Here is a 27830-nt window from a genome sequence, read left to right as displayed (position 1 = left end):
CGAGATTTCTTGTTAGCGTGTGAGAAGCTCTCGGCTGGTATATATGGAGGAGACACATCATACGTAGCTAGACCGGCTGACGCCCGCAGCTCAGCTACCGAAGCAGGCTTTTTATCGCGAAGGATTTCATGCTACCGCCGCTCGTGCACATCATTCCTTCTCAATCGTCTCTCTGGTGCCGTCGGGTGATGAGCTTATCGTGTGGTGCACCGAACACCGCTACCGTCGAGCTCCTGTTGTGTGGAGACGCCAGCCAATTCCGGTCCTTTATGATACCTGGTATAGAATCTTGGTTCGCTTGTCAAAATACGGCACCAGTGAAATTGAAATTTAATTACCAGTTGCTATCTATTTCGGGTATTAATTGACTTAACGTTCGAGCCCTGTTCCACTTTTGTGTATGCATTTAAAAGGGGGAAATAAATTAAGGGTATAGTAAAAGCCGCACCTGAAGCTTCAATTTCCCGTCCAATGTCGAATAGAAAGTTCCTGTGATCTCTGGAAAAAGTTCCTTTCTTCTGGATTAGGAGCATCTGTGAGGTGAGCCACGCAGCCATCAAGTTCACGATAGCCAGGCCATCTGTCGCAGCTGTTGTTGTGGCGCAGGTAACGGGCACAGCAGGCATCAGGAGCCTGCTGGACGAGCTGACCATGCAGTCCTCTAGCGGCCACGAAGGCGGAGTGACATTACAAAAAACTGTGCCTCTCACTGACGTTGATTTCGGGGAAGGCGAACCGTACTTGGATAATGACGAAGATGTTCGTTATTTAGGGCGGCTTAGACAACAGAAAGAACGCAAGAAACGCGCCGTGTCCAAAATGGAGTCTGAAAATACGTATGACAACACGGATGCTGTGTTTCCGAGCACCAGCAAGGATGGAGATGCGAATGTGAACGAACAAGAAGTGGAAGACAAAGATAGCCTGGATGATGGCGAGAACTCGGAAAGTTCTGTAAGTGACGACGGTAGTGAGGAATTATCCGAGTCTGGATCAGTGCAAGACAATAAGAAGTCTTCTGCAAAAGTACAGTCGGTGAGCGAACGCTTGTCACGCGACGCACTCAGTTTAAAGCGCCATCAACTGCGCGACGTACACACATTGCGCGGTGACAAAGATCGAGGTCGCCGCGACGATCGCCGATCAAGAAAACTCGACGATCGCGGAACAAAAAACCAATCGAAAAGCAAGTCGAAGCGCGACGAGTCGCGCAGAAGAGTCGGCGATCCAAGAAAATCTTTCAAAGCGAGCCATGAGCTGTACGGCGAAGAGTATCCTACCAAATTCACTTTGCCTCCCCGGTCTCCTACGTTCTCCTTCCGCTCTACTATTGACCTGCTGCCTTCCTCTCATCGACGACAAGGTCTGCGGCAGCAGGTTTGTTACAATGAATAATATGCAGTGGTAAATTTTTAAATTTAATTCGGGTACTTTTTATTCAATTTTAAAATTTTTAATCAATAAATTATTTTTTTTTTTTAAATTAATCAAGAAACCAGTTTCTGAATCATGCAGAGCTCCCCAAATGGTTGTCGCACGGTCATCATACATCATCACTTAATAAGTCATTACATCGGAGAATCTAATACTTCTTTGAAATTTTGCGTTTTCTATTACTGAAACATTCTTCAACCGTCTCAATTTCAGTACATATTTTACATGGCAAATTTTCATGAGATGCTGATACCAGTGTACTAGAGCCTCATTGAGTTGCTGAATTTGATGCGCGAGATTCTTGATCACTTTATACCTCGTTTCCAAATGTAAGACCCTGCATATGAGTGAAATTATTAATACGTACGCAAAAAATATCAAATGAAAATACTCATTATATCAATCTTCTATGCATCAAATGTTGAAATGAAATCACTGTTGCTACCAGCGACTCCGAACGCCGATTGATTTTGCTTGCTAGGAAGTCACTGGTATTAGTTAAGATGCCACTGCAATTCCACCGAGTTTTCGACAGCTTTCGCCATTATTGTCTACGACAAGGAATTCAGCTGCAAAAAAACAGTGACTGTGAACTAAAGTCTTTCTGTCTCCTCTCACTTACGCACTAGGTACAAATTTTCAAGTCTTGTTTTGTTGGTGTGATATGACCTTTGCCCCGCAAATAGAATTTTATTTGACGCGTCTTATAATGCCATTTTTCTTCTAAGGCCCGTAAACCTTTTTATTCAAAGATTAGTTCTGTCATTTAATGCCGACATTCATGTAATGTTCTGATGGCAAATATGAGAGGCGATTTGCAAAGGAAAACAGTGCAATGTGTTGACCGTATCTGGTCCTCTAACTCAATACTGCTATCGAGAACCGCCATGCGAGCAGATATCTGTAGCCATTTGAAGATAAAGTTATGTGATGATTCTGACTGTACGCATTCTGAAGTATATTTGTCCATTACTTGTCTTTTCTGTTCGTTTTTTAAGACAGACTTTAGAATAGACTCTGCAAAGAAAGATGAAGGATGCAGCTGACTTTAGAATCGACTTTGTAAAGACAGATGAAGGATGCAGCTGACTTTAGAATCGACTTTGTAAAGACAAATGAAGGATGCAGCAGACTATTGATTCGACTTTGTAAAGACAGATGAAGGATGCAGCTGACTTTAGCATCGACTTTGTAAGGACACGTGAAAGATGCAGCTGATTTCCTCAGACGTACCGGCGACGTTGGTCGTCATTATTACAGACTTTCTATTATCGGCTTGGGATATGGGACAGACGATCGAGAGTCTCGTCCTCTGTAGAAATTTCTCCCACGTTACAATAATCATGTTTCTCTTTTAATGAATTTATCGTCTCGTCGTGAGATACTTTCTAATATAGAAATTCTGTGGGAAACAGCGTCTTGATTGTATGTCTGTCAGCGGACATGCTACCCAAGATTTGATGTAGCTTTATACTTTAATTTATCTCAGAACATTTACTTGCGATTCGCCAAACCCGGACCATATATCCCCATGCCTGCTGATGAACCCAAGGTCGAATATTTTGCATCGAGTAACTTGGGTCTTGACATGGTTATAGTGAATGTGTACCAATAAATGTGCATCTGGAAGTGGAGCATTACTGACTTCAGTGCAATACTTCCCATGTTTCTCATATCATGAATTCGTCTCAATGTGTCGTGTTTCTAGCACTTGTCCATGTATTTATGTGCTTGTTGCGTTGCTCATCTATGGGACTTCGATGATTTGAAGTAACGGGTTTCGAAAAATATTATTATATAATCAACAACTTGAAGAAAAAATATTTGTTGTTAGTGGAGACTTTTCAGAAATGCTATGCATGGTATTATAATCTAATGGCACACGCAACGGCATGATATATTTATTATGATAAATCATTATGCCTCGTTAGAATAAAAATCATAACAAAAAGTGTGATAAACTAATATTAACGAGAAAGTTCATTTGCTCGTCAGTAATGAGAGACCGCGCGTCGCGTGCGTCGGGACACAAGTCGCTGGCCACGACGCTGCGGCGTTACGCCGCTACACCCAACGCGGCCGCCGTCACTCTACGCGCCTGACGTGCCAGTCATGCTGATACATTCATGCTGCAGCGTGAGCTTGTTAGGTGCTGCATTTTTCATGCTGCACTAGGCGCTGCTGTTACATTCATGCTGCACTAGGTGCTGCTGTTACATTCATGCTGCACTAGGCGCTGCTGTTACATTCATGTCACAGTACGCGCTGCATAAGTACTGTTGATTGTGTTATACATGCTCCGGCGTTCGTGACGACCGCAACTGTAGCAGCTTCGTTGTTTCCGCTGTTCGTTTTTTACTGTTACTGTGTCGGTGCCGGCGCTGCAGCTGTTACGGGGATGTCACGCATACGCCTGCCTTGTGGCCGTGCGTCTATACAAGGTCGACTGTCCAGGGCACATTTTCACACAAATTACACAGCTGGCACATGTATTTTTACGCATGTAGGAGTGGACAGCTAGTACCTGTATTGTTACGCATGTAGGAATATGTAAATGTTACTTGTATTTTTACGCATTTAGGAGTCATGTGCGTATCCTATTGAGTCTCCGGCATGAGCACGTGTATCTTTATTATTCTTGTAGTAGGCATCTGATGAGAAGAACCCTCAAAGTATAGTCCAGCGCTTAAAACCCATCCGCTTTTCATCAACTACTCTTGATCGTCCTCGTGAAAACGCCCTGGGGTGGACGAATGTCGGAACAAGCGTGAATAACGATTTTATCCTGAATAACGATGAAATAACACCGTGAATAACGATGAAATATTTTCAAGCAGAAACATTTTCTCTCGAATTTCACTCAGCGAATATTTCACAGTACAAGAATATTAATAATTTATTTGCATCGTAATCAATGAAGAAAATATTTGCCTATGCTGTGTAGGCTGGGACCGTTCATTTCTTTGTGCACGTTTGATCATTTACAACCACCGATACCTGGGAACTCTGCGCCGTCATGCCATGCTGGCTCCGTTGCCGAGGTACAAATTTGAACAGGAAAATAACTTATCGTCATTTAAATAAATTTGACTCTTATTTCGCGTATTCAAATTATCTGCGAGTTATTCATTCATGTTTTGTCTAATATAGACGTGCAAACATGTCTCCGTAATTACAGTAAACGTACTACAATTAAACGTAAACGTATTGTGAATGTGAAAAAATGTCTCCGTAATTACAGTAAAAGTACAACAATTAAACGTAAACGTATTATCAACGTGCCAACATGTCTCCGTAATTACAGTAAACGTACAACAATTAAACGTAAACGTATTGTGAATTTATTTACCAACTTCAGTTCGGTGAACGCCAGCAAGTTTATCATGCACGGTACGCTCATGGCAATTAGATGTTATATTTCATGTCTGACATCTTTGCAGAAAAAAATTAAATATTCTGTGAAGAATGATTTTTTAATTATATTTTTAGAATTTTATGTTTACAATCAATTAAATTACAGATATTTGATTCGAAAAATACCGAAGAAAAGTCGAGGAAGATATTGTCTCTATTTTTTCCATAGCGTTTCAACAACAGTAACCTGAAGTCCAAAAACCCGATATCTGGAAACAATCCTGGACTAGGTATGAATTAATGGGCGAATTGAAGCGCATAAACTTCAATAGCAAATGCCTCAAGCCAGCTCCGCTCCCCTCTGCGAGTCTCAAATCGGTTTTGACAGAGTACAACTTTCCCCGATTTCCGGTAGAGAATTGAAGCACCGACAAATATCTTCAACCAATATCCTCTGAGCTCAGTTTACCTTCAACGTTCTCCTTGATGGTTATTGAAATTCTCTGACGTCTAGATGCCCGTTTGCACATCCAAGCATTGCCGTTGAGTTATCATTGTGGATCGATGGCGTCTTTTTAAATGATTTGGAACGTAGGAGAAGAGAGGCGTTTTATTTAATTTTAGGATGATTACATAATAACTATCTTGAATAATTATGACTCTCAGGCAAATAGCCCACAGTTTATTAGACTTGAGTCCTTCACATTATAGCTAAATTTTCCTTTTGTGCATTCCTGTGATATATGCGAGATTTTGCATGTTTGGCGCATTATTAGCGATTTATGTTTCTCAAGTCACGCTTGCTGTTGGTCGGCCTGGTCCTATGAAGCATCTGTCGGAGTTCACACGTCTTGTACACAGCGTCAGCTGCCGGCCGTTGCGTGTAACTGTTGGCACACTTTGCTTCAGACACTTTTATAACATTGCATGGAATGTTCAGAATACAATGATACTACATTATTATAAACGTAACTTACTCATATAATGATCCGGACTCATGAACTATGAATGAACGATCGCAATCGTTGGGTCACCGAATTTCAGTATGCATCATGATTACAGTAGGGACTTGGTTGGTACATTCAGTTCATGATACTTTAAAAGCACTTTCAAAACTGAGCTCTTCACATTTATCCTCAAACTTACATTATTTGGATATTGATAATTATGATCTAGAATTTTTCCAGTCAAGTATTATTAGTTTTAATGGCGTGTTTTGTATTGTCTTGATGTGTACCTCTTTCATCTTTGCTTAACTTAATTATTCCATTAACCATTAATATTATTCCATTAACCGATCACAGTTTATGTAACAAGCGAAGCCAACTAATTGAAAGGCTGAAGCTATAATTTACTGCAATTGTACCTTTTTTGTACCATTGTAATCGAAACTGCCATTGTGTCTCAATAATTAGTTTTCAGCATCAGGAAATTATTGGTATCGCTGTATTTTAAGTCGTGAGCTTCGTCCCTGGATCAATCTATTTTATGAACATTATTGATGTATCTGTAAACCTATTTCTGGATATGTTTGATCTTGATCAGCCCTGACGGTTCGCGCCTCAACAGCCTCTCATTATTCACTAAATTATTCGGGACGATCGATGTCCGCTTTGTTTATTCAGTCGACCAGGTACTTAATAAGACGTCGTTTAATTCTTCCTTGTGCATCTCATAGGGCATTAATTATGTCGAGGCGATGCTTCCACCAGCCCAGCAGCAGATCGGATAATAAATTATATTGGATTATTTCCGATGTTATTAGATTATGTTTCGATGTTCCGACTATTTTCCACGACCAAATTACTTGCGTTTAAACTCGTTCACTGGATGACTTGAACGTCTTTCTCTCTCTATTGAACGTTTCGATTCTATAAATTCATCTATTGCGTTGTGGGTTCACAGTAATCACCCTTACTTATCGTCCTTTATTTAAGTTTATTTTATTATCATCAATAATTAAACTATCAACATCGTACACAATTCCGCCAGAAGAACACGCCTCGCAATTACTTGACCTGCTTGCCACCGTTTATTTCCATTGAATTTCAATTTTTCTCCGTTCATTTTCTTCATATGCGTCAGGTTAGAAGTTCTGCTCGAGGCAGTCAATATATGCGCTCTCGCCTTCTCAGGAACTGGTTACATCAGTAGAGCGCCGCGCCTGAGGCGCTGTAAAACCAGGGCAACGTACAGCGCTTAAGCTCATATTGTCTTAGATTCTGACGTCGAGATAATAAATTAATATTAAATTCAAAATATCGAAATATACGTCATGATAATATTGATATTGTAGACGTCAAGATAATGGATTCAAAACATCGAAATAATTCTTCATAGAAATATTGATATTTTATCAATAGTATCTACAAAAACGTCGTGATATAATGGGAAATATCTACATGGATAATTACGTACGTCGAAATAAAATGCTACGTTCACATGGGCTTGCCATACTGGGTTTGTACCGCTGGCTGGGCTTGCGAAGTCCTTCATTAATAACAAAATTTTACTGCATTTACTTTTTGGCTCGCAGCCGTTTGAAATGCTCCCTGTTTACTGTCATTTCAAATCAATGTTTTAACAATTATTATATCGTAATATTGTTTACTGCCATGTTGCGAGCAATGCATTGGCCACTTCACAGTTGTTGAGAGCTCAACTTTTATTTAATCAGGCTTTGCACATTCCGGCCCCTGAGTGACTCTTATTTAATAATTTGTTGTGGAATATCCAACGAGTTATTAAGTAAATTATAGAAATCAGGTATACCGTGCGGATAATTGTATAATTGTGTGCCAACATGGTGGTCTATAGTCTCAATGTGGATTAGATCTTGATAAGCCGGTGATTCTTTCTCAGATTCTGATAAGTCGGTTGTTGCATTTTTCATGTAATTCTGTTTCTTTTTATGTAATTCTCTGTAACTTCAGAGCGCACGTGTTTTCATTATACAAAAAGGAGGGATGTGGCCTTGCGCTTTGAACTTGACTGAATGTTCAGCAATATATGTTTTCTCTTCCCTCATCCAACATTGAATGTCAGTCAATTGCTAAGTACCTAATCTGATACAAGAGAAGCTTAATTGGGCTCTTGAAACAATTGGAAAGGTTAGAAGAAAAACATAAAGGTAATTATAATTGTGAAAACACTACGATATGAACATTACTATAATAATACTACCGTGCGGACACTACCGTGAGAACACAACCGTGAGAAACCAACCGTGAGAAACCAACCGTGAGAACACAACCGTGAGAACACAACCGTGAGAACACAAGCGCGAGAACACTACCTTGAGAACACTACCTGGAGCACTACCGTGCGGACACTACCGTGAGAACACTACCGTGAGAACACTACCGTGAGAACACAACCGTGAGAACACAAGCGCGAGAACACTACCTGTCTCTTATACACATCTAGATGTGTATAAGAGACAGGAACACTACCGTGAGAACACTACCGGTAGAACACTACCGGTAGAACACTCCTGTGAGAACACTACCGTGAGAACACTACCAAGAGTATGTCTTAACATAATTGTCAAATGAACTACTCATGGCAAGCAGTTTATTCGTAACATTGCTCGTCAATTGGTATGATGCCTGATTTGCATGACGATACTCGAAATATTTCCGCTCATAAATGCACTCTAATTTTTAGCTGCCTTTATCATAGCCTGCTTCCGAATCTCTATTCGAGATAAATATTCATTTGGAAAAACACTCTCTCTCTGTTAATGATAACATTTGGTTGTTGGAAATATCCATAAAAATATCCTCACTAAGAATTTAAAAGCAAAGAAAAGTCCATAAAAATTCATATCTTTATAGAAAATGTTTCGGAGAACAGCTCCATCGTTAGTTCGTAGAATCTAATCGTTTTCTATAAAGATATGAATTTTTTTGGACATTTATTTGCTTTTAAATTCTTAGTTAATTTGCGATTTAAGCAAACAAGTGATATAAATTCAATAATACAAGCAAAATATTCTCACTATATGATTGGCGTGAAAATCTTCCTCGCATTTTTGTAAAGAATTTACGAACAGGTACACTTCACATGTAGGAAAAATCAAACTGAATTAATTTCTCCGCATATTCCAAATAAATTTCGAATAAACTTTACTTTTTGATGAAAAATATTATATAAAAAATATATTTTAAAATTCTTCCAAGTTTACCTTACTTGAAATGTATGAACTTTTAACTCATGACTGTAACTGTTCCACAAAATGGGTTTACTTTATATTGGAGTTGAAGTAGCTTATCTATCTATCTCTAGCCATTTTCTCACAATGAAGGTTCCCTTGCATTTTTAGCAGCTCTTTGATGCGTTTGCTTAATCTCAATAAACTTTATTTAAATTGTTATTGCAGCCTCCTGATAAACACTGGCGAGGCAAAAATATCTAGAGTTTTTATTCCGTTTTATTTTTTATTCATTTACCGTTCATTTGGGAGAAGATTTAAGAGAAATTCGAGTTTTATATGAGCGGCGTTGCATAATTCAAATTAACAGTTAACCTAGCCTTGCTGAGGAGGTTCCGTGTTGAGTATAAGACTGAATGACCGGGTTTATCAGGTTAACTAGCATGACTATTTAACCTTGCGTGCCTGGTTAAACTGGCGGGGCAATTTTTCCCGAGTTAAGCGGACTCTGAGGATATAATTCTGGTAATATTGGTAAGCTAAAACTAGGCTCTACACAATTACTTTGATGAGAGCTTTTTACAAGCGTTTATTTTGGGCGTTTATTTTTTGTTTGGCGTTTATTTTTTTCAGCACAAATTTTTGTACCTTGTTGGTCATAATACGTATAACTGTAACTTTATTCAGAACTAAAAATCCAAATAGGTCGTCAAACGAAACTTTTTTCAGTTATTTGTTATTATTATTTTCAACTGTGCAACGACTAAGAAACATTTACTATGGAATGTGACTCTCAGAGATTCTAATGAAGTGGGAAGACATTTACGGTAACAATCAACTCAAAACACAAGCTGACTCACACTCGCATACTAGAATATATGTTGTGTAGTCTCGTTGTTTAACACAAATACAAATATAGACTAGTTCTTATCAAGAATTTTCCATATATTTTTCATTTAATCCTGAGAATTACCAGCCGCTCGTTGAATTAAGCAGATGATCTCGCGAAATTTCTTCTTCAACTCGTAATAAAATCTGCGTCTTCCTCTTGGCTCGTATGTCTCGGGGAACTTCGCTAACTTATTCCCTGTCTTGCAAAGTCTAGTGGACAGCGGTCTCTTTCCTGCCGTGGCTAACTTTATTCTCCTGAAGCTCCTTACATTGAAGAATTTTTTATGCAAAGTGGAAATTTAAAAAAAATTCAAGGAATCTTGAGAAACCCCGGAAAAAATCCCATTGAAGACCTTGCCACAAAATAGTTTTTGGTGATTAATCATGCTTTTGATTACAACGATTTTATTTTGAAAATGATGGATTAGTGTTGTGCTCAATTGCAGCTTGTAAATTGTGAAGCATTTGTTAATCATTATTGCTACGATTAAACATTGTGACGTTGTAAATTTGGACATCGATGTCTAATTTGTAAATTTTGAACTTTTACAATTTGTAAATTTGAGCATCGATGTGTTATGGATTATTTTTTTCAAAATTATCATTCTTAATTCCAACGCACAAGACATAATTTTAAAACATAAGACAACATTTTTGACTTGAAGAATTATCAAGACTTTTAAGCACTGTAAAATGAATTTATTATGACAACCGAACTTTTTAAGATGTGTGACAAAATTCTAACCTACGTTTTTTGACTTGTGTTGCCATACATTGTGTTGTGTTGTTGCTCAAATTTGTTGGCTGTCAGTAATTCCAGGGAGAATTCCAACCAAAACTATCCATTGATTTTGATTAATTAAAAAGTCACTTCGACTGGTAACTTTTTATATTTCTGGTTACAATTATCGACGACCCAGATTCTGCATAATCTACTAATTATTTGCTGGCCATCTTGGTGCCTGGCCGTTGGTTATTATTAATATTAAATGAATTTGGGCAATCATTTAATATGTACTTGGCTGACTTCTGATTAATGTGAGAGGAGTTTTTCCACAAACGTTTCACTGCTTGTCGCTATTCTTATCAGGAATCAGGTCGAGGGAGCGTTGATGAGGTTGGGTCGTTGAGCTCGCAGTTTGTTATCTCGTATTGCAGCGTTTGCTTATTTATCTCCTATAGTTATTAACTTATGCTGCTTGTTCGCCACAATTGGTTGGTTGTTAGTGATGCTGTTTAGCAACGTCTTATTATTCGAGTTGGACGATTGCCTCAGGTAGCTACTGGCTGGTTTATTTTTTTTCACCATCGGTAATTTTAATACAATTATTTTGAGTATTTGATTAATTACTTAATTAAAATTGAGTAATTGATTTCAGTAACTACCGTAACCACTATTTTTCATGCCTGCGTTCCAAACAACTAGGATTTCTTTGAACGAAGTTCTATAAGTACTTTAACCATGATTTTTGGAAAATTCGAAAGTATTGCTTATTCCCAGAAATAAATGTTGCCACGTATAAATTAATATTTTTTTAAATTTGGTGTCTTAAATATACTACGAGAAAACTCTTTTTCAACTCTTTATTTATTTGAAAGTTTTGCCACCGTCTGCTAGTTTTGGAAACTTATTTACACCAAACTTTCATAAGAATTAAAAGCAAAAGAAGCAACAGCTGGCATAAATCTGTTAGAGTTATCAGCCAGGTGGTGCTAGCTCGGCAATTACACGTAACGGGATCGCGTGATCTTGATAGAGTGAAGCTGTTGCCGCACCGAGCGTGTAATTCATAGCGACTCAAGCTCTTCTATTCTTTGACAAGCGCGCGTCTCACCCGTGCACGCCTGTAGCTGCGCGCGCATGGCGCTGCTTCTCGTAGCATGCTTAGCGCTGCTTCTCGTAGCGCATGCTTAGCGCTGCTTCTCGTAGCGCATGCTTAGCGCTGCTTCTCGTAGCATGCTTAGCGCTGCTTCTCGTAGCATGCTTAGCGCTGTAGCATACGCTAACGCTGCCTCTCGTAGCATACGCTAACGCTGCCTCTCGTAGCATACGCTAACGCTGCCTCTCGTAGCATACGCTAACGCTGCCTTTTACGCTGCTTCACTCGACTTTGCGAGTATCGACGAGCGTATCAACATCAAAGCTTTCTATTACGCAATCACTTTATTGTATGAAGCGCCAGCCCACGCAGGCATTGTCAGAATTTATTTGTATCAACAATATCTGAATTTACGTGTTGGGCAATTTTCCTGACGATTTTGAATTCCACTAAATATATTAGAAAATTTTAAGGTCAGAACTAAGTAAACTGCTCGGCTGGAAGACCGAAGTATGCTCGAACTATCGCATTGTGAAATGTTATCTTACTCGTACGTTTTAATAAACCTCGTGCAGAAGTTTGTTTGATTGGCAGTCACGTCTAGCTTAAAAAACAATTTTTATAATTTTATAGTTTGAAGGAAAATGTTTGATAAATTTTAAACATATGATTAATTATTGAAGTAGATTAGCTGAAGTTTATCTGTTGCCATGCTGCCATGCTGTGGAAGAATCTTAACGTAGTTAAGTTGCCTATATAATGAATAGTTACGAACATTTTCTTGAGAAATGTCGACTTCAATAAGAATTGCAAGACGACTGCTGCTTAAAACTTTTTGGAGTGTTGAGTTTTAAAGTTAAGTTATTCTGAATTATCATCAACCTCACTGCTCGGAATATCAGTATATTATAAGTTATCTAGGAGTATCAATGCCCTGTTTAAATGTTTCGAATTTCTTACCGCAGTTGTTGATTTATTCGAAGGAAAAGCAACAACGGCTGCTGATAAATATAGGAAAATTTAGAGATGGTCGTGGAATCTATTATGATCAATCATTCAATTATCCACTAGCCCGTAATTGTTTGCACAGCCTCTCAGACACGCTTATGATTCTATTCATAAATTTGTACTAAATGGATAGCTTGTTAATAAAATTGTTCTCGACGTCTATGGCCATTTTGGAAGTTATTTTAGTGGAGAATTGTTTATGGAAATTATGTCAATCTAGAACGATTAATAAATCTGCATTGCTAAACTGCATTGAGCTATGTTACAAATACTCTTCAATTGGCTAAACAAACATTTAATCATAAATATTATTTTAACCAACTATTCAACAGATAATAGTGACGTTTTCCTGTTGTTTGGGCCCACTCGCCTGTGGATTCGCAATGGCCTACATCTTCGCAATTCATCCCGGGATTATCCTCGGCATCGACATCGGAGTTTGGCGCACCTACACTTACCTCTTGGGTGGGTCTTAAACTTGTTGGGTTATATTGCATGGAACCTCGGTATATTGGGCAAAGTTTACAGTGGGTCGAAATATTAAATTACGTCTAAGTACACGAACCGGCGATTCCTTTTCCGGTCGGATACAGGCGATTCCTGTACCGGCCGGATACCGGCGATTCCTGTACCGGCCGGATACTGGCCGATTCCTGTACCGGCCGGATACCGGTGATTCCTGTACCGGCCGGATACTGGACGATTCACGTAACGGCCGGATTACGGTACGGTCTCCGGATGACAATAACCCAATAGCTCTGAACTTGTTTTCAGGATTTTTTTCATTGGCAGGTTGCATTGGAGGAGGATTGTTCTCAGGACTCTTGGTGAACATGGGCAGGAAGATGACGATGCTGTTCACCATGACGCCCTTCGCCTTATCCTGGCTTGCCGTCATCTTTGCCACTGACGTGAGTCCACTGCCACTGACACTAAAACATTTGCCTTTCACTAACTGACTTCAACTAAACTTAGCCACTGACGTGAGTCCACTGCGCCACTGACACAACAACACTTCCCTTTAACTTATTGACTTCAACGGCACTTTTTCGCCTCTGACGTGTTGTTCTCCTATGAAACTTGTTTCCATCACAGTTAATTAATTGCTCGAAAATAGAATTGTCATTGGGAGTGCTATGTCACTTATTTCATTAGCCAGCTACTCTAACTCATGCTTTCAAATTCTTTCCATACCTTAATGTTGCATGTTCCAAAGCATAGTTTCTCTGTATTTTTTTGTGTTGGCACTAATATTCAATGTTTTAATTTGACATCATAGAATTTCATTCTCAGGCTGGAAGATAAACTCGTATTTGTTTAGATTCAGCTCGATATCTCGATAATGTCGAGTGTGTTCAGCTGCAGCTCAATTTTTCGAAAATGTCGAGTTTATTCAGGTGCAGCTCGGTAGCTCAATAAATAAGCTCGCAGTAAATATCATAAGGGGCTTTGGAACGCCGATTGCGCACTCCTGAGTGTACCTTCTGAGTCGATGAGATAGACGCGAGATTCTTGACTTGAGCTCGGATATTTTCTGACATTGAGCAAACAGGAAGCTCAGGTTTATTTTGGCATGTGTATTCTTTTTTTTTAGTTAGTTTATGGTTCAATTTTTACCCATAAATGACTGTTATTTTGACACGGCTGTACCTACTTTTCATTTTATGAATTATTGCAGGACTTTTAGTATATTCTGTTATTCATTCATAACTCAATGAGCTCATAAAATAATTCTGAACGTTGATTTTTTAACTATATGGAAAGTGAATTGAGAATTGGTTTGATAAATCATCAAGAATGGATAATATTGAGCTAGTACGTTGAGCGCCCCTGCAGTATTCTGCGCACATCACTTAGCACGTGTTCAATTGCATGCATGTAACTCGATTAGGCCTAACTTTCCTACCATGGAATCTTGGAACCTGAAATTGATTTCCACAAAGTTATATGATTTGTGGTAATAGTTTACAAGCTCCACAACGATGCTTTGATGCTCAGTTTCATGGACAGCATAGTTTGTTACTCAGCCATGTTATGTCGCCGATCGTATGAGTAGGAATAGATGGGCCCAACACAAAGATGGATGTACTGGGTGAACCAGAATTAACTGACCCTTTTAATTTGGTAATAAATAAAAAACTAAGAACGTAATGAAGTTGAAACTTGTTTTATTTAAAAGAAGAAGATTTTTATGATAATATTGTATCCTAGTTTTTAGGATACAATAACTAACTAGGATACAATATTACATACAATATTTTAACTAATACATATTAATACATAATGAATATTTTAACTAATACAATAATAAAATATTGTAATAGGATGCAATATTTTAACTAGGATGCAATATTACCATAAAAATGTTCTTCTTTTAAATAAAACAAGTTTCAACTTCATAACGTTGTTAGTTTTTTATTTATTAACAAATTAAAAGGGTCAGTTAATTCTGGTTCACCCTGTATATTTTTGAATAGATATTAATTGAGAGTTTTATGACGTTGATTTTGTAGCACTATTTTTGAATATAGTGTCTGTTATCCTTACAACGAATTAATTTTGGAAAATTGTGCGTTTCGACATGTGCAAGTTTACTAAATTACTCTACAGTACATACAGTACGTGTGCCAGTATTATATATATAATAATAATAATATGATCGAAATGGCTTTTATGCTAGCATTCCATGAATTCAATACAGTATTTTTAAAAGCTATGTCATCGATGCAAGTTATTTCCAGCCCTGTTGGTTCAGGTGTGGATGTTGCTGCTGTTCCACGCGACAGCAGGCGCGTGCACCGGCCTCACGCTGGTCCTCGCCCAGGTCTACGTGGCTGAGGTCTCCACGCCCGGTGTCAGGGGCGGCATATCGTGCGCTTCGCTACTCGCCTTCCAGGTGACGTTAAAACCGAGTTGGAATGGAATAGAATTGAATAGAATAGAAGTGTCGGCACTGAAGAAATAAAATATTATCTTATATTATTAAATATTATTATCTTTCAGTCGCCATTGAAGAACGTCAAGTTACTCCTTCACTAAGTTTCTTTTCATCACGGAGATGTCTGTTATCTTCTAAAGTCGTACTTCATCTTTGAAGTGCCTGACATAGAATAGAATAGAAGTGTCGGTACTGAAGAAATAGGCCCATGGCCTGTTGCCGATTCTTGAACTTTTCGTGACGTGATTCACAAGGGATCCGGCCTGTGGAACCCGATCTTTCCATAATTGACGATTGATTGAGATAGCTGCTGGGCTTATTGCCTGGTCCGTAAGGTGCTAGGCATTTTAAGACTGAACATATGCAGTTGGAGTTCTTAACTGCACTAGCGACTAAGTCATAAGGAAGACTTGCACACAATTGCTGGCATTTGAACTTGTGAACTTAGTTTAATTAACTTGAACTAAATGCGCTTGCTGAAAGCGAAGCCTTGGATCAAGTGTTAGCAGCATCTGCTAATTACTATATAAGGATCGAGATAATTCTGAATGCGAGTGAGCTTTGCGGAGATGCACAGTACAATTTGTGTGTAGGTGATGATGCATACAAATGGCTGCATACAAATGTACGGAGCCATTTAGAGGTGATGATGGCTGTATACATTTGTATGCAGCTATTTAGTGGTGATGATGGCTGCACACATATGTACGGAGCCATTTAGAGGTGATGATGGCTGCTTACATTTAGATGCAGCCATTTAGAGGTGATGATGGCTGTATACAAATGTACGGAGTCATTTAGAGGTGATGATGGCTGTATACATTTGTATGCAGACATTTAGAGGGGATGATGGCTGCATACATTTTGTATGCAGCCGTTTAGAGGTGATGATGGCTGCATACATTTGTTAGCTTCCAGCTTAATTATCAGAAATAATTACGCCCACACGCAATTAGCACCTAATAATTATGTGAAAATAATTAACGCTAATTTCACACCAATCCGAGTATAGGATCTATTTGGTACTTGCAATTAATTTAGGAACTTTCGAAAACTAGGTCTCGGGTCTACAATATTCCTTAAAAATTCCAAGTACATTCAACAAACGATCGAAAAATCTCTTGCGTTTGCTCTGATTAAATTCAGGTCTGTTTATATTTTATTCAAACAATGGATTTTACTATTTATTTCTTTCATAAAACCTGCGAATTTCTTAGGTACTAAGCCGACTTTTTGATTTCGCATACAATACCTGAAATCATGCGTATTAATTAATCAGTTCTAGCAGCCTTGCTGTTGACATGAGGATCGTCAGAGAATGGAAGCAAATTGTCTTATTTTTTTATTGGTTTGCAGGTTGGCTCTTTACTCTGCTACTCCCTTGGTAACGTGATGGTATGGCGGCATTTAGCCGCCGTTGGTATGGGCATCACTTTACCCTTCTTCGTGGCCGTGGTGCTCTGCATGCCCGAGTCCCCTCGTTTTCTGGTCCACGTGCGACCTAATGACGCCCTCGCAACCCTCCAATGGCTGCGAGGGTTCGAGGGCGACGTTATGGACGAATACCGAGACATTGCCGACAGTTCCGAGACCGATCGTTGGAGCATCGACTTGGATGACCTGTCCAGACCTACGTTTTGGCGACCTTTGCTCCTGTCGTGTGGACTTATGTTTTTTTACAGCATGACTGGAGTTGCGAGCTTTGGAACGTATGCGACCGAATTGTTCGCAGATGTTTCTTATTATCCCATCAACGTCGCCCACTACATCAACACAACAATAATCATCGTTGGGATTGTCATTGCTTCCATATTGGTTGATCAGATTGGTAGGAAACTTGTCTTGCTCCTCTCAATTACAATTATGGCAGCGTCTGCATTTACAATTGGCCTCTTTATGTTCTTGAAAGATTATAACAGAGTTGAGAGCTACTTTGAATACCAATGGGCCGCTGAAGTGTTCTGCGTTGTACTTTTCACCTTCGCACACGGCGTAGGAATGGCGCCCATCTCCTGGATCACCATGGGCGAAGTTTTCGGACCGCGACACAAATGGATCGGAGTTACATTTTCCTCGATGGTGTTTTGGGCATCCATGATCGGTGTGGATGTTATCTTCCAGCACCTGCGACATGCTGTGCTCACGGGAGGAATCTTTTGGTTCCACTGCGTGATGTGCGTGACGGGTTACATCTTCGTCCTTCTTTGCTTCAGGGAACTCAAGGAGCAAAGAATCGATGACATCACCAAGTCGTTCACTAAGAAGCACGACAGCTTAATGGATACCTTCATCGCACGGCCTTGAGCAAATATAAAGCGGTATTTATTTTTAGCAGATGAACTAATGTAAATATGTATACTTCTACCCTTAATGTAAACCCCCCAAAAATTGTATGGTTCTTAGCACTTCTAAATGGCGTAGGGTAATCGTTTCATCATTATTTCACTTAGAAGCCGAGGACGTTTGTTAATTGTCAAAAGTATTAGTACAAACCGAAATCCTCAAGAAATTGTTCATTATGGTCATCTATTTTGCCTTCAGTTTGTGTTTGATTTTAATGTTATTATTTATACTAATTTATCAGGAGTATTATTACTGTAAGTTTAAATAGTCTCTCGTATAACGTCAAGTCAAACGATTTGTTTGCGATGGAGAAAATTAATTTATGTTTTCATGCGGAAAATTTTAAAGCCACTGATATTTTTTACTTAACTTGCGACTCTTGAGACGTAAAGTAAATTTCCAGGAGATTAAGAGTACGTCAACAACAATTAATTATCAATATCATCAGCTCAGCTCTTCAATTTGTCGCGTACCTACCGCTGGCGTTTTCAGATCGATCATTGAGGTTATCTTCTCCGTGGAGCACAAATTGAAAATCAATTGTCTTCGTTTACTTAATCAATTGGTCATCTGTTTTTATTTTTATTTTAGGACCGATTAAATTTATTGTTTTCTAATTTGTATTTTTAGTCTATTAGCGTAAGGTTAAACCAAAGACCCATTGTTGTTATTTGTTGACTCATTAAATGCCTTTAATTATTTTATTTCGGTTATTTTATTCCAATGGACAATAATAAGAAACCTATAAGATCTTTCAATAAACTTACCACCCCCACTACTGGTTGCTTTACCAAAGCCTGGCAAACCTAACTTCACCTAATGGGCCAGCGTCCAACGTCCTTGCTCCGTAACAACATTGCTCGGTAATGATGTTCGAATTGAGACTACAACAGTAACCTTGTTACTGGTGCTCCATTGCTGTAGTATCGCTGTGCTAATACCACAGAACCGAGGGTAAAGCTAAATTTCCTCTGCCGCTTCAAATAAGTTTTGCCCATTGTTTGTAGCGGGCTTGTCGGTCTGAGTAGTCAGGCAGAGCAAGGGTCAGAGTAATCTTTCAATATAATCTTGTGAGAGTTTTTAGCGCATTTTCTCATTTATGGAAAAAATGCTTTGTGCTCGCCATGTCCGTCCGTTTGTCTGTCCGTCCGTGACTTCACGTTTTCGTCGACGAGAAAATGCGCTCTCTGTCACTCACTTTAGTGAGTACTGAGTTATATATTTTTATATTTTCGCCGTATAGGAGGATTCAAAGGAGCCCGAACTTCTGCAAAGGTGTCGATGAAATTTTCAAAACGAAGTTTTGAAAACCTTCTCGTACTCAGGGTGTTGCTTTCTCCCAATTTTCAACTCGGTCAGAAAGTACGGCGATAGGGGCCGTTTTTATGGTCTGTAATTAGCAGTGACGGAGCATTGTTCACAAATTTAGTGAACAAACGACGATGAAACTTTACACGCAACAGTTTTGAACCGTCCGTTAGTGTTGCGATATTTTCCACATTGAACTTTATTCGTTAATGAAAGTCTTCATAATGAAGGTTTTTACTGAGAAAGAACCTAGTGATGTGATGATTTATTATTTTTTGGATCCTTTCAAGGTTGCGCCTTTTTCTATGACAAACCATTCGTAATTCATCAATCTATAGCTACTATAAGGGATTAATTCATCTTGTTTCATCACCCCGAACTTCGTGCATTACATGTTTTTCGAGATATGAGCGTTGAACCTCTGAGAAGTGACGCGTTCATAGCAGTTTTAAGTACTAGGAGAGTGTCAAGTGTTGATTTGAGGTGCGGAGCGCTAATTAATACTGAATAAGTGACTGATTCTCCTTATTTCATCCCATGGTACTTTGTACGTTACATATTTTTCGAAATATACGCGTTGAACATTCGAATTCTGACGCAATCGGATTCAGGATTGCGGATATACTATCGTTGAACACGTAGAAGCCATTAATGTGTAGATCTTATTCAAACGCTGCATATCAAGTGACAGAGTTACTATAATATGAAATTTTGTAGTTTTTATAACAGTGGGATATTGTTGATATTCTTTTACACCCTAAACTCTCAAAATTACGGAATAACCTGATTCTGGGCAGCATTCGATGGACATTTTATTGGACACGTGTTCTGCTGCACTTCAGCGCCTGCAGCATTTACGTGCATGTGCCCCGGAATGTTCGAGTGGCCACGGTTGTTCAAAGTTTTCATTTGTTGGTGATTAGAGCTGTTAATTTTCTAAATATTTAGCGTAATGACATGATTCAGAGTTTTTCAAAATACTGTTGTTAACCGTAATTATTCTAAAAAGCTTTTCATTATTCCAAAATCAGTTTCTAAATGACCACTATGCACGCAATCCAGCGCATTAATTTTCTTTATTAGGTATGGCGTGGTTTTGTTAAACTATTTCATGCTTTGTTTTTTCAATTATAGCTAAAGATAGGGTTCAGTAATGAGCTGTACACCGACCGGCCGTTCTGCCTAGAAAAATTGCAGAATCGCCAATGGTTTTAGTTTATTCTGTCTATAATTAACTTATACAGTTTTACTTCCACACGGCAATTTTCAAGTTGTGAAGGTGACTTTTTTTTAAAATTAGTTGCGTAGCGCTTGTCTGAAACCCGCTATTTTCCTCGTTATATCTACGATCTCATTGTTTTATTCGCAGCAAAATGCCGTCGATGTGTTGAAATTTGCTCATAGAATCTGTGACTAAAAAAAAAAGCGGTCTCTCCTGATTATTATCTTAAGTTTTTCCTGCCAGTTAAACAGAAAACGTTAGATCGTTGGCAAACTATATCAAAATTCTATTTCTGACTATTGTCTTCAAAATTAGCAGGAAGCACAGAAGCAACAAAAAATTTTCTAGTTAATATAAGAAATATTATTGGATGCTTAGTTCAGTTCGAGACGCTCTCAAGTCACACGATATTTTCGTGCGGTGGTGCGGGGACCGCTAAGCTGAGTGCCGACTGCGGGATTACAGTTTCCGGGCTTCGTTAGCTTATAAGTCTGAAGATTATTGATAATTTTACGTCGATGGCAGCATTTACTTAACGCAGCGTATAATAAAATATTGGGACGAACTCCAGCAGAATATTTTGTTGAATTATTGTGTTGTTATGTAGTCACTCGTTTTAAATATACTCTTTCAGTCGCCATTCAAGAGCGACAAGTCCTGCACTAACTAAGTTACTTTTCATCACGGGGATTTCTCTTACGTTTGAAAGTCGCATTTCATCTTTGAAGTGCTTGACATGTCATCAGCTAATGGCGTAACTCCTTATAATGATTGAAAACTTTCTTTTGTAGAAACTTTGTAGACAATAAAACGTTTATCTTTCTGATAAATCTTGAATTCCAAAGGTTTACTATTTTAGATCTACGAATAAAATGCTTTAGTTGATACTTGCTTTGGTTGATAAGAGGCAGAAGTTATTTTTCAATTGATAGGGCTTTTATAAAAAAAACTAAAACTGCTGTATCACTTTTTCTACGACGATGTGAATGATCTTACTGTATTAACCTACGGTATTTTTAATACCAGATTGAGTTTTCGAATTTTTAAATTTAATGATTTCACAGTGTAAAAAGGCTGCCGTGAAATGAAAATACTGCTTAATAAAAATAATGTGAGAATAGACAATGTTGAGCTTACGTCACTGACAATTTTAATTATTCACGTGTTGAGCTTGACACTAGAGCGCAAAGCCAAATGCCCATTAAGCGGTTACTTCTTGTAACTACTAATCAATAATTCGGTCAATGTATGTTCAGTAAACCTCAGGTTCGAGTCAGATGAGATCTTAATAATTTCGTTCTCATGCTTGCAATAATCAGAAATGGAATGCAAATAGAAATCCTGGAATGAAAAAACGGAAAAGGCTTTTTTCCGGATTCAATTATTCAACATATCTTGAATTAACTGGACTTGAAGCGTAGGTTCAAATCATTACGTTACGTGTTATGTACTGCATTGGAAGCACTGTCGCATACGCGCATTTAATTCGTATTTTCCGCATTGACTTCCGTGACCGAGCTAAAAGTATCGGCCATGACCGCAGTTTCTGTCATTCTACAAAGTTCTTCAACGAATAAGGAATGCTGTTAGGCTACATACACGGCACATCCTTCCTAAGAGTGCCTCCTGCATTCTGCTTACTACGTCTCCGACACAGCTGTGTTATTGGCTTATTGCCTACTGCATAAATTATCTCCATTGTGAATCCAAAAAATTAAGAATGGGGATGAAATGTAAAAATTTTCCCGCTTGTTTCTCTCCCCTTTATATTCAAACCTTTACGAGTGTGGGGCAACGGGTGATTCTTAATAAAACAATCTAATTTAATGGGACTATTTTCTCGGGCTTTAGACGACAGATCTCATGTGCTCTAAGCGACCAATATGATTCATAAATTTTTCCTAATAACGAGTGATCTAGCCTTTCACACTATATGGAACTGCTGCTTCTCTGTGGCAGTTCTATTTTCTAGCCTCTGCTCAACTGCTGCTTCTTTTTTTCATTTGCTCTGAAAGGCCAAAGAGCCACTGATGAGAGGGGTTCACTATATATGAGACCCTCACTCTCACTATAGCTTTCGATGAAGTGAAACCAAAACTGCCTCGGGCGCCTACATGCAGCAATTAATTGAATGGCTTTCATTGAGATCTTTTACTAGGTTGTGCTCTGTGAAGAAAGCCAAACTCTTGTCCTGCTGCGATGATGTTCTGTGAACGTTCGTAACTTTGTTTTCAGTGAACTCATTAACATTCTGTGTGCATTTTTCGACCTTTTTGCGTCACCGTTTGAAAATCTTCCCTAACAATTTGTTAATTGTCTTCTTACTGGAATTTGATATTCGTTAAAAGCAGCGAATCAGGAAATGCAAGGTTTTACTTTCAGAAATCAATCGGTAAAAAATCATTCAACATGGCACAGATGCCGGACTACCTTCTTGTTGGTTCATGTTTATTTGTCCTTTCAATATTTGAGTCGATCTTCTTCAGACAAATTCAGTAAAATGTTATAGAAAATTACCGAGCTACGCTAGGTTGTCATGCTTGTTTAGCTGAATTTCGAATTGACTGAATATATTTGTATCGTGCAGAAATAAAATTTTCTTGAGCATATTGAGTAATATTACGACTGCAGATTATTATGCATATTATATGAATTAGGAGAAATAAATATTAGGACCAATACCCATATTAAGTCCGGTAATACTGGTATTTATCTTCGTCCGTTTTTGTCGGACCACTAATAAGAGGAGCCATAAAAATTCTGACTGGTGCCCTAAAGAGGAACCTGGGGAAAATATTTAGAGGCCTTTGGTCTGTCGGTGAGAGGGCAATTTGTCCGTAAAGCAGGCACGCAGTTGCGCTTTTTTGAGGACTTTGTACAAAGACCGACTAGCTTTGTGTGGGCGAGTCTGTGCATGTAAGTGACTGATGGTGGGGAAATATATGTGTGCGAGTTTCTCTGTGTATGTGTGTGCATGTGCATTGTTTTCATATTAGTGGGTGTGATCGTGTATTGGAGCATAAATGCACGATATATCATTTTTTCCTATATTTAGACATACGTATTTGAGCAAAAATTTACTTCACTACTTTTTGAGGAACAGGCCTTATCTGCAGGATGAATTGGGATGCAATTCCATGATAATCATTGTTAGGATTGAGTTTCGTTTAAGTGCTTGTAAGAAGCACCTGCAAACAATTCGGATTAAAAGTTATTACAACACTTCCCACTTCACTTCTTGTTTGTTTGTCTGTCTGTACGTCTGTCTGCTGCTACAATTCTTATAATCAAAATTTAACACACTTCTACTTATCCTATCGATCTGAAATTTTGCGCCCTTGCGTAAAGTTGGAGACAATACAAGAATCAAATAACAAAATAAAAGATTTTTAAAATTAAAAAAAATTTTCAATATTAAAAAAAATTGAAAAAATAATTTTGTCAGCTACAAATCTTATAACTGATATTTGACACACTTCTACCCGTCCAATTGACCTGAAATTTTGCACACTCGTGTGAAGTTGGAGGCAATGCATGAATCAATTGACAGAATAAATAATTTTGAAAAAAATTTTATATATTAAAATAAATTGAAAAATTATTTTTTTTAGTATTCGAAAATAAAGTTAGAAATGCATTGTACATCTGTAACATTGGAAACACTGGATTCTTTAGAAGTGTTGGCTTTAAAAAGTAATTTCTAAACGTATATTATTTTATGTTCTAAGTACGTGTGTTTCTTCTTCTGGAACTGATAGGTCAAGTCATTAACTGACCCTAACAATCGTGCCAAAGATTTGAGACCAGCTGGTGACTAAAATTTTAGAACTACGCAAGTTATTATACAGGGTGAACCAGAATTAAGTAACACTTTTAATTTGTTAATAAATAAAAAACTAAGAACGTTATGAAGTTGAAACTTGTTTTATTTAAAAGAAGAACATTTTTATGGTAATATTGTATCATAGTTACGTCATTATCCTGTATATTTAAATAAAACAAGTTTCAACTTCATAACGTTCTTAGTTTTTTATTTATTAACAAATTAAAAGGGTTACTTAATTCTGGTTCACCCTGTACAACCATGACCTCATCACCTGTTAAGTGCTGAACAAAGAAGAAATAATCGCTAATGTAACTGCGTCAATGAATTCCGTTAGATTAGTCTCTAAGTCGCGATTCTTCTCAAAACTGGTATAAAATAGCCGAACACACATGAAGCAATTTCAATTACAACGATGAAAGTGATGAAAGATGAAAGTTATGAATAGATGAAAGTGAGTAAATACTGTATATACTCCAATATTTATTATGTAATAAATATAAATTTAAATAAATATATACTGATGAATATTAAATGCTGGTTTTATTCGGTTAAAAAAGAACGGGGAAGCCAGCTGCGATCCAGAAATATTGGAATCATATTTTCAGCACTTTTCGTGCAACGCCTAATCTGATTCAAGGCATCTTACGATCCTATATACAGGGTGCGCCACAGAAACTTACTTATTTGAAAGGTCAATAAAAACAAAAGTACTTCAGTTATTGTTTTAAATTTTTTTTATGCAAGAAAACAGTATCTCAAATTTTTTTTCATACAGTTTTGAAAATTAAATTTCATAAATGACGGCCTCCATTGCGCATAAACTAATGAAGTCGCTTTTTTCATAATGGTTTCCACTCTATGCAGCATATCAATTACGCAGCCGGAAATGTGGAAGTGAGCCTCGCCACTGAAAAAAACGACCGCGTCTTCAGGCAGGTTGTCAACCAGCATTTTACATGCATTTTGACGAGCAACAAAATCGCGTTCAGTTAATTCTTGCACTACAGTAAATTTATTTGAGAAACTTTGAGAAACAAACTTGGGAACTTTCCCCTTCAGATGCACCCCCTCTCGCTCCTCTACCCGACCAACTAACCGCACAGGAATTTTTTCAAATAAGTAAGTTTCTGTGGCGCACCCTGTAAAAGTGTGTTTCAGTTTTAACTGCCTTTGTCAGACTTGAAACCAAATAAAGATATGGCAAATTTCAGGCTGTTTTTCTAGCTTCTATTGAATAACAAAATCTAATAAAAGCCTCTTTGCGGGAGACGTAAAAATATGGCAGAAGATTTATGGCTTGATCTAATTTATGCATAAAATTGAATGGTTTGATCTGTCATACATGGTATAAAGTTCCCTCAACATTCAATTACCGATAATTCGTAATGAGCTAGCTTTTTCTTTTTAATTTATTTCGTAATTTTTTACTTTTTTTTATGGTGTAACGGCCTACGTCGAATCGCTGCTGATGTTTCTCAACATTCTCAATTAGAAATCTATTCTTGTAGGAATATGATAGAAATGTATTTGGTCTGCAATCCATTGAATAATATTACAAATCTCTATATAACCGAGACTATATTTTCACTGTGATCACTGTGATTACTATACGTAAGCAATACTTTTGAATTTCAATATTCTCTTTGATCTTTTTTCTCGCTAATAAAATCTCGAACTACACTGTGAGATATTGATATTCTTGCGGTGAATTAATATCCGTTATCTCTCCCTCAGGGAAGATGGTTCGCATTCCCACATCCGGCAGACGAGAAGGTAAGTCCATTTTTAATTTTTGATTCCTTGGACTCGCTTTCATGCGTCGCTCAAAAATGCAGCGATGCTGACATGATGAGTCTGCGAGTTTGGTGTTATGGAATCTTATGTATTTGGGATGCAGATTTAGGTCCTTTTTTAGATTACATACTAGATAAGTACTGAGTATAAAATACTGCCTCTATTCGGTTAAGTCAGTTACTAGAATTATTGCAACTCATTGCAATAAGATGCTCATATAATGTGACTGCGCCACGATAAAACCTGTATAATGTAATCCGGTCATACATAAATATGATATCAACGTTGATTCAATTTTCAAAACCAGCTTCGTATCAACGTTGAATCTACGTTGAAATGTAACGTCAAGATAACGTTGCATTAATGACGTTGCTTCAATTTTCATTCTGTACCATGCAGAATTCAACATATTGTTACAACGGCGTGAACGGAGGTTGTTTCAGCGTAGATTCAACTAGGAAATTCCTGCTGGGTCTCTTGTGATGGTCATGACAGTATTCGTTACAAACTGTCTACTTTGAGATAACGAGCCGATCTAGGGACGGTTTATTAATTGGAGACGGTTTGTTAATTATGGACGGTTTATTAATAAGGTGGGATTTATCAGTAAGGGACGGTTTATTAATTATAAACGGTTTGTTAATTAGGGACGGTTTATTAATAAGATACGGTTTGTTAATTAGGGAGGGTTTATTAATTATGGACGGTTTATTGATTAGTGACATTTTATTAATTAAGGACGGTTTATTAATTAGGGACGGTTTATTGATTAGGTACGGTTTGTTAATTAAGGACGGTTTATTAATTAGGGACGGTTTATTAATTAGGTGACGTTTTATTACTTAGGGACGGTTTATTAATTAGGGACGGTTTATTGACTAAGGACGGTTTATTGATTAGGGACGGTTTATTTTTTAGGGACGGTTTATTGATTAGGGACGGTTTATTGACTAAGGACGGTTTATTGATTAGGGACGGTTTATTGATTAGGGAAGGTTTATTAATTAAGGATGGTTTATTAATTAGGAACGGTTTATTGATTAGGGACGGTTTATTAATTAGGCGACGTTTATTACTTAGGGATGGTTTATTAATTAGGGACGGTTTATTTTTTAGGGACGGTTTATTGATTAGAGACGGTTTGTAAATTATAGGGACGGTTTATTGATTAGGGACGGTTTATTTTTTAGGGACGGTTTATTGATTAGGGACGGTTTGTAAATTATAGGGACGGTTTATTGATTAGGGACGGTGTATTAATTAGGGCCGGTTTATCAATTAAGGTTGGTTTATTAATTAGGGACCGTTTATTAATCAGGGACGCTTTATTAATTAGGGACGCTTTATTAATTACTTAAAGGGACCATTTAGGTCAAAATCTATTTTCTATATTTATGGAAGGATCATCTCCAAACTTGGTACACATATGTAAAATCAAAAATGACGACTATTTTGTTCATGTGAATTTTTCAAAAAAATGAGAGAAAACGTGAAATTCATAGAAAACGGCCAAAAAGGGGGTACTCTAAAAAAAGTTAATAACTGTTGCAAACAAATGCTACAACATCGAGACACGTATCATTCGATGCGTAAAAACCATATCTAGCGATTCTCGGGCCACTTTTCCAATTTTTTTCTTGGTTCTTTTGTTATGATGATTTTTGTGAAAAATTTCGAATTTTTTTTTATTTTCCCCCCTTTTTTCAAAATATTTCTAAAACTAAAACAAAATTGGAAAA

The 27830-nt window shown here is 37.7% G+C and overlaps 2 protein-coding genes across 2 annotated transcripts in view; both read left to right on the top strand.

The window, feature by feature from the left end:
- The window catches only part of LOC108674424, a 66553-nt gene extending 40479 nt beyond the window's left edge, over positions 1 to 26074 (top strand). The window contains exon 4 of the mRNA XM_047885735.1: positions 26032 to 26074. Coding sequence (XP_047741691.1) covers positions 26032 to 26074 — 43 coding nt within the window. The remainder of the gene's footprint in view (positions 1 to 26031) is intronic.
- Positions 62 to 18643, top strand: LOC108674433 (facilitated trehalose transporter Tret1). Its single transcript, XM_018162380.2, has 5 exons — positions 62 to 1377; positions 12993 to 13125; positions 13453 to 13571; positions 15416 to 15556; positions 16955 to 18643. Exons 1-5 carry the CDS (start codon positions 652 to 654, stop codon positions 17900 to 17902), a joined length of 2067 nt encoding a protein of 688 aa, XP_018017869.1. The 5' UTR covers positions 62 to 651; the 3' UTR covers positions 17903 to 18643.
- Positions 26075 to 27830: the final 1756 nt, after the last annotated feature.

The sequence above is a fragment of the Hyalella azteca genome, unplaced genomic scaffold, assembly GCF_000764305.2.
Source record: "Hyalella azteca isolate HAZT.00-mixed unplaced genomic scaffold, Hazt_2.0.2 contig2932, whole genome shotgun sequence".
Classification (NCBI taxonomy): Eukaryota; Metazoa; Arthropoda; class Malacostraca; order Amphipoda; family Hyalellidae; genus Hyalella; species Hyalella azteca.
The sequence above is the reverse complement of the archived record's forward strand: the minus strand, read 5'-3'. Positions and strand labels throughout refer to the sequence as shown.